The sequence below is a fragment of the Berghia stephanieae genome, chromosome 6 (assembly GCF_034508935.2).
Source record: "Berghia stephanieae isolate SIO BIC M18660-M18661 chromosome 6, UCSD_Bste_1.3, whole genome shotgun sequence".
NCBI lineage: Eukaryota > Metazoa > Mollusca > Gastropoda > Nudibranchia > Aeolidiidae > Berghia > Berghia stephanieae.
This window is the reverse complement of record NC_088365.1, coordinates 33,041,341-33,048,840: the sequence shown is the minus strand read 5'-3', so window position 1 is coordinate 33,048,840 and position 7,500 is coordinate 33,041,341. Positions and strand designations below refer to the sequence as shown.

At 32.4% G+C, this 7,500-nt stretch overlaps 2 protein-coding genes across 2 annotated transcripts in view; one reads left to right on the top strand and one right to left on the bottom strand.

Annotated features, from left to right (window-relative positions):
- LOC144974902 (uncharacterized) overlaps window positions 1-7,500 on the top strand; it is a 251,977-nt gene that overhangs the window by 97,692 nt on the left and 146,785 nt on the right. The window lies entirely within an intron of this gene.
- The window catches only part of LOC144975827 (uncharacterized), a 120,063-nt gene that overhangs the window by 79,680 nt on the left and 32,883 nt on the right, over window positions 1-7,500 (bottom strand). Inside the window, exon 2 of the mRNA XM_078920018.1 lies at window positions 7,262-7,500. This exon is cut by the window's right edge and continues 171 nt beyond it. Within this exon, the coding sequence (XP_078776144.1) occupies window positions 7,262-7,355 (94 nt within the window). The 5' untranslated portion in view covers window positions 7,356-7,500. The remainder of the gene's footprint in view (window positions 1-7,261) is intronic.

The following is a 7,500-nucleotide window of genomic DNA, read 5'->3' as shown; positions in this document are numbered from 1 at the left end:
TTTTATTCTTTATTTAAATATCAAATTCTCACAATATGCATTGCTGCCTTTAGATAAGTACTTATTCTCAACTAGTTCTTTCATTTCGAGATAAAACTTAAACTCAAGACTTAATTGTATCCTTTAAATTATATATGTACATTTATATAGAGCAGTTCCATGATTTCACAATGCTCAAAGTGATTCACAATTTTTTATTTACATGTCTTAGAACAAAAAAAAACCCGGATGCAATTGACGTTTTTATGAAACCAGCGCTTTTTAAAAAATGTAAAGGCCGAGTTATCATTGGAACCAGTGGCATCATTGCTACTGATTGGTTCACAACACTATAATATAGAAACAGTCAAAATGATATAACAATGTCATATCTCTAGTGTAGAGGGTATGGTCAAATCGTCTCTTGTTTCCAAATTCTGTTATCATATGCATTAGTACATAAACAAACGATGGCTGAATGATGGGCAAGCATCGTAACGTTACGACCTCGACGTTGTAAACAAAGACAAAGTGTCAGATAGAGTGACAGGATTACGTTTTGGGATAAGCAGGGAAAATGAGTTTCTCGTCACAATATTTTACAATATTATGAGTCAACACAGTAATTTGTTACCAAAAACAAAAGGTAAAAAGGAAGGAAGTACCGCTGCTTGATTTGTTAGTTTTAATGGGTTCTACGGCGCTTACAACACTTATTTGATATTTCGACTCTATGAATTACCGTTGCTGTATTCTTAAAGAAAACTTTTATTTTTTTTTAAATTGTCGATATGGTTATCTCTAAAGAACTGACAGATTTGAGACAAATAACGAACACATTTCTTGCACTAATTCCACATCTTCTTACTCTGGAAAAAAATCACATTTTTTATACCTTGTCCAGAAAACTCATCCTTCAAATAGCGATCAATTAAAATGACATATAATAATAATAATAATAATAATAATAATAATAATAATAATAATAATAATAATAATAATAATAATAATAATAATAATAATAATAATAATAATAATAATAATAATAATAATAAATTTCATTACTTGTATAACACGCGGTCTCCTGAAAGAATTGGTTTACATAATATTATAAACACTCAAAAGAAATGCAATTATTACTGCTGTCCATAAGAAATTTATTGTTTAAACACCAACCAAGTAGAGAATATAATGTTATTAATTCGATAGGTAGGTACCATGTATGGGATGGTACGCTTTTTCACCTTTTAGGAGATACCCTAAGATAAATCGTTAAATGGGGAATTGGCTTTATTCAAAATCTACTTAAATGGCTCTTGAATCGGTGGATCCTAAAAATATGCAGCAAAATAATTGTACTAAGCGATTTCTGAAAATAATAAAATACGTTACAAACAGTATCAAACTCAGTATTACCGTGACTCCTCTTGTAATAAAAAGTAAAGGATATTTTAAAGAGAGGGCAAAGTGGCCGAGTAGTTAATGCATTACACTGTGATCCGAAAGGTCTGGGTTCGAGCCCCGCTTCGGGCACTTTCGTATTTTTCCTTGGGCAAGATTATTAATCCCCAATTTGCTTACTTGGACAACATGGGTGATTCCTGTTGACATCAGACATCTTGTTTGATGGGTTATCTATATTCCTTCGTGGAATGCCTAGACGACGGTATCTTATGATGCCGTGGCGGAAGGACGTAATTTTTAAAAAAGATTTTAAAGATATGAAAAAAGTTCTTATGAAACAGTGTCAGAAAAAGCAAGAAAGAAAATAAAAATACAAGGAAAATATCGTCTCAAAAAAAGGCAGCCTGCCTTGACTGAGGATCGGACCGCAGGCCTCCTGATTACCGGTCAGGCGTGCAACCATTACACCACGGAGGTTACCGGATAATTGTGATGTTGTAATACCTATATTCTTCTGCAATCGGGAAGTCTAAGGTTCGAGCCCCACTCGAGGAAAGCTGATTTTTAAAATTTTTGTTGTTGTTTTTTTTTTGTTGTTATTTTTTTTTTTTTTTTGGGGGGGGGGGGGGGGGGCTGGACTTTTTTGTTGAATTTTTCTTTCTTGCTTTGTCTGGCATTTTGTCATCCACACTTTTCTGGTCTTTATTATACACCAATGCCTGCTCCCTAATTTGTCACCAGGCATATTCTGCGTCGTTATTGAAATGGGTGCCAATGACGGTAATAAAAACACTTGCCCTGGCGTTTTTTATTAAGTAAGACAAGCTCCCTTTATTTCATTTGTTCATCATCATCATCATCATCATCATCATCATCATCATCATCATCATCATCATCATCATCAACATCATCATCATCTTTATAATCATCATTACATCACCATCTTCGTTGTCCTTGTATTTGTTTCCATAATTATAACATAGCGACCATCACATCAATTTACCAATTGTCCCAATTATCCAAATTATTTTTTGGACGACGATCTCACGCTTTTTACCTTTTGAAACGTGTCGGCACCACCATGTCTAATGCATCAACAACTCCATCACCCCCCCCCCACACACACACACACACACACACACACACACACACCACACACTCACACACAATTAGATATTATCTATCACAAACACAACCATCTCCCCCCACCCCCGCAATTACCACCGTCATCATAGGTATCATCACCATCACCAAGTCCATCTAAGATGATTGAACACGCGATGGGTAATGCCAATTGCCAGATTGGTTTTTAAGAGCTAAATCAACCAATGTCTAATTGGGTGCATTCCTCGATTTTCATTCTTTATAATACCGCATGAGACTTAGGTAATATTTTGAAAATGTTATTGATGTTCAATTTGAATTTGTCAGAACAACGATTGATAGCAATCTATGTACTTATATTTTTCAGCTAGTTGTGGTGAGAATTAAAATCTCTGTGAAATGTTAGCAACAGTAGTAGTAACAGAAGGCGCAGCAGCAGGAGTAGTCGGATTAGTAGTAGTAGAAGTAGTAGTAGTAGTAGTAGTAGTAGTAGTAGTAGTAGTAGTAGTAGTAGTAATAGTAGTAGTAGTAGTAGTAGTAGTGGTAGTAGTAGTAGTAGTAGTAGTAGTAGTAGTAGTAGTAGTAGTAGTAGTAGTAGTAGTAGTAGTAGTAGTAGTAGTAGTAGTAGCAGTAGCAGTAGTAGTAGTAGTAGTAGTAGTAGTAGTAGTAGTAGTGTAGTAGTAATAGTAGTCAATGAAAAATAACTGATGGTAAAAACAGTATTGGTAACAATTTGCCACACTCGATAATGGTATATTCATTAACAAATTAGACGTTTCGTTTTGCATTGTTTGGCTATATATCACCTTATCAACCAGCTCACATTTATGTATTGAGTTTAAAATGGCTTCATGAGATCGAAGGTGATCACGTGTACCTTCCAACGTGCTGTTGTATTCTTTATTTTTGTCACGGTAGATGATGATGATGATGATGATGATGATGATGATGATGATTATGATGATGATGATGATGATGATGATGATGATGATGATGATGATGATGATGATGATGATGATGATGATGATGATGGTGATGATGATACTAACGTTGAGCTTATCATTGTGAAATAAAAAGAAGTAAAATATCTTTTTGATCATTTTCCAGGACTAATCGTAGCCAGTGTAATCAGACTATTTGTCAGGAAAAAAACAGTCAAATATACCATGGTGTTTTTAGTTTTTTATCGTTTATCATTTCTGTGTTGATTCATTATTTCAGTGATGGAGGACCACTGGCCAAAATGTTGATCTCACAATCACGTTATTCTATTTTCAATCAAAATCATTTTACATTTATCGCATCTACTAAAGCAGTATTATTTTGGGGTGAACTTGAGATGTTTAAGTGAAGTTTAAGCCAACCTTGTCTGAGTGCGACTATGTGGATATTGCGCTGTATAAATGCTTATATGGTCATGTTAAATTTGAATATCAGTCAGTGTCGTCACTGATGAGAGAAACATTTTTTCTTCAACTTATAAAGAACATTCTAATTCTGATCAATTCCACTATAAACTCAATGCAATTGCCATTAGATCATTCTGACACATTAAAAAAATATATGAATATTTATATAGCGTATTTTCACGAAGTAAATCGCGCTCAGTGTACTTCACAGTGTTTTATATATTTCACCAGCAGGCCACATAGAATATTTCCATTCCATACAGTCGCCTTTTAGGCGTCTTTTTGTACTTACAATCTTACAAAATTCGTTACTGCCTGTTACCAGGTTTACACATGACTCGAGTATAGTTAAGTGGGTAAAATGTCGTACAAGGGAAAAAGATTGGGACCAAAATTTCCCATGATTAATGTCAAACTATCGGAGCACTGATCAAGCTTAAAACATCGCTTGACTTAGGTGACGAAACGAGACACCTTACCGCTGAGCCACCGAGCCACACTACCAAATTAACTGGGTGTGACATGTTTTATATCACTGCCCTGGAACAGTGACAACTGTCATACATACAGATAAGTATTGATATATTTGTCCTTACATTCAAAGTTGTGTAAAACTGCATGTGAATGATACAATACAAGCTATATGAGATTCTGTAATTATAAACTATTGTATATGGCATTTAAAGGATAATTCCAATGTCAAACCTTTAGTAAGATAAGATAAGATAAATAAGATAAATAAATGAACAAGATCCGGATAAAAACAAAACATTAACTGTTACAGTCTCCGATCCGATGCCTATAAGGGGATGTTCTTCTTTATTTTTCGACATAAAACAACGCTGTTATTAGCCCCGGAACTCATTTTACACAATAGCGCGGTGAGTTAAGAGTCTTTTCCAAGGATTCAACAATGCACCGCTCAGAGCAGGACTCAAAACCGGGACACTGACCAAAAAATGACGTCAAATGAAAAGTCGTTGACCACAACAGAAAACAAATGGTGAGTTGTATTCAACGGTTTAACCAATGAAATCACTTGTTCCCTTGAGCTCTACTAACAATTCACTAGACGGTGCACAATTATTTTTTTTTAATGACGTTAAACTATAAGTCCGAGAGGTTTTTAGTGTCAGGCTATATTATGTTAACGATAGCTACGGGCAGACCGGTCAGAAGACGAATGTTAAATCACAAGACCACATAGCAAGAAAAAATAAATAATGCAACTCCGAGATCAAACAAGAAGGATAACCAAGAAAATATCTTACATTGCTATGTGACCAACAGAGTAATAGCCCTTCTCTTTAAAAATATAATATGTTCATTTCAGCATTTCTCGCAAGGTACAGTTCATGTTTTTTGTGCGCTTTGGATATTGCATATCACTCATGAATTAACAGAATACGCATTTCAATCTCTATTGTATCATTCTTGAACCTTACAACTTACAGCTTTAATAGCCCCTTCAATACTGGCATTACATTAGCACTTATATGGAGAAGACGATACGGTTATCAGATATCATTAATTAGAGACAGTTAAAATTAAAATATAATCAAAGCATGATAATAATAATAATAATAATAATAATAATAATAATAATAATAATAATAATAATAATAATAATAATAATAATAATAATAATAATAATAATAATAATAATAATAATAATAATAATAATAATAATAATAATAATAAGAGGAAGACGAAGAAGAAGAAGAAGAAGAAGAAGAAGAAGAAGAAGAAGAAGAAGAAGAAGAGAAGAAGAAGAGAGAAGAAGAAGAAGAAGAAGAAGAAGAAGAAGAAGAAGAAGAAGAAGAAGAAGAAGAAGAAGAAGAAAGAAGAAGAAGAAGAGAAGAAGAAGAAGAAGAAGAAGAAGAAGAAAGAAGAAGAGAAGAAGAAGAAGAAGAAGAAGAAGAAGAAGAAGAAGAAAAAGAAGAAGAAGAAAAGAGAAGAAGAAGAAGAAAGAAGAAAAGAAAGAAGAAGAAGAAGAACAACAACAACAACAACAACAACAATGGTAATAATAATGGTGATATTATTACTATTATTATTATTATTATTATTATTATTATTATTATTATTATTATTATTATTATTATTATTATTATTTTTATTATTATATTATTATTATTATTATTATTATTATTATTATTATTATTATTATTTATTATTATTATTATTATTATTATTATTATGATTATATTATATTAATTATTATGATGAGGATTATGATGATGATGATGATGTAGATGATGATGACGATGATAATGATGATGATAATAATAATAATGATAATAACAACAGCATCAAAAGTTACAACAACACACAGAGACACATACACGCGTGCTTCCTAATATATATACAAACATTCATGAAGTAAAAAAATAAATAAATAAATACAAAGAAGAAAAGAAAGAAAAAAAAGAAAAGAAAAATAAATCTAGTAATATTTACAAACACACACAAAAAAAGAGATCATGAGATAAACTTGGCCTCGATCTCATTAAATCGGAATGGAAGATAAAAACAGGTGGTATATTGTAGAAATTAAAGCGATGGAATGGTAGCAATTACCTACGATTTGCTTATCGTCGGAGACTGAGACTAAGACTAGGGGTCATACAATACAATATTTGACTGTCACAATCAAGAGTATCTGGGTTGACTCCTTACCCTGGTTAATGGCTGGCCATATCAAGTCGGTTAGATAGAGTAAACACAACACACAAAGCTTTAAATGGTTTCTAGTTTCGGTGAGAAACGAAGGGCGATCAGGTTCTCTTTTTTATTTTTGCTTTTTTTTCTGTCGATCACATTAACGACCCACAGATTCATTTGGGCTATTACACACACACACACACACACACACACACACACACATATATATATATATATATATATATATATATATATATATATATATATATATAGAGAGAGAGAGAGAGAGAGAGAGAGAGAGAGAGCGAGAAAGAGAGATAGATAGACAGAGAAAGAATATTAGACACACATATATATATATTCGATTTGTATTTATGAAATAATCATAGACTATGTGTATTTTGTAAGGATGGAAATCGGTATATATAAGAATAACAAACATGAAAATTAAGTATTGTTGCTTAATAAGAATAGGGAATATCTTTATCTTATGTATATGTATATGTATATATCTACCAACTCTTTATATATATATATATATATTATATATATATATATATATATATATATATATATATATATATGTATATATATATATATATATGTGTTTGTGTGTGTGTGTATGTGTGTGTGTTTGTGCGTTTGTGTGCTTCTGTTTGTGTGTGAAATAAAAAGAAAACACACAAAAATGACGTTCTTACCCTCAAGTATTATTTCCAAATCTTCGTCGATTGTTTTGTTTTTCATGGTATCTATCTGTTGTAACGACTTGGTGACAGCCTTGGACACCGCCATCTTGATATCAGTGAGGATTGATTGATAGATTGATTGATTGATTGAATGACTGACAGACAGGTTGATGGATTGAACAACTTTATCGGATCGATCTGTTGGTTAATAGAGCGTCTGCCTGTGGCAATTATTAATACTCAAGGGTGAT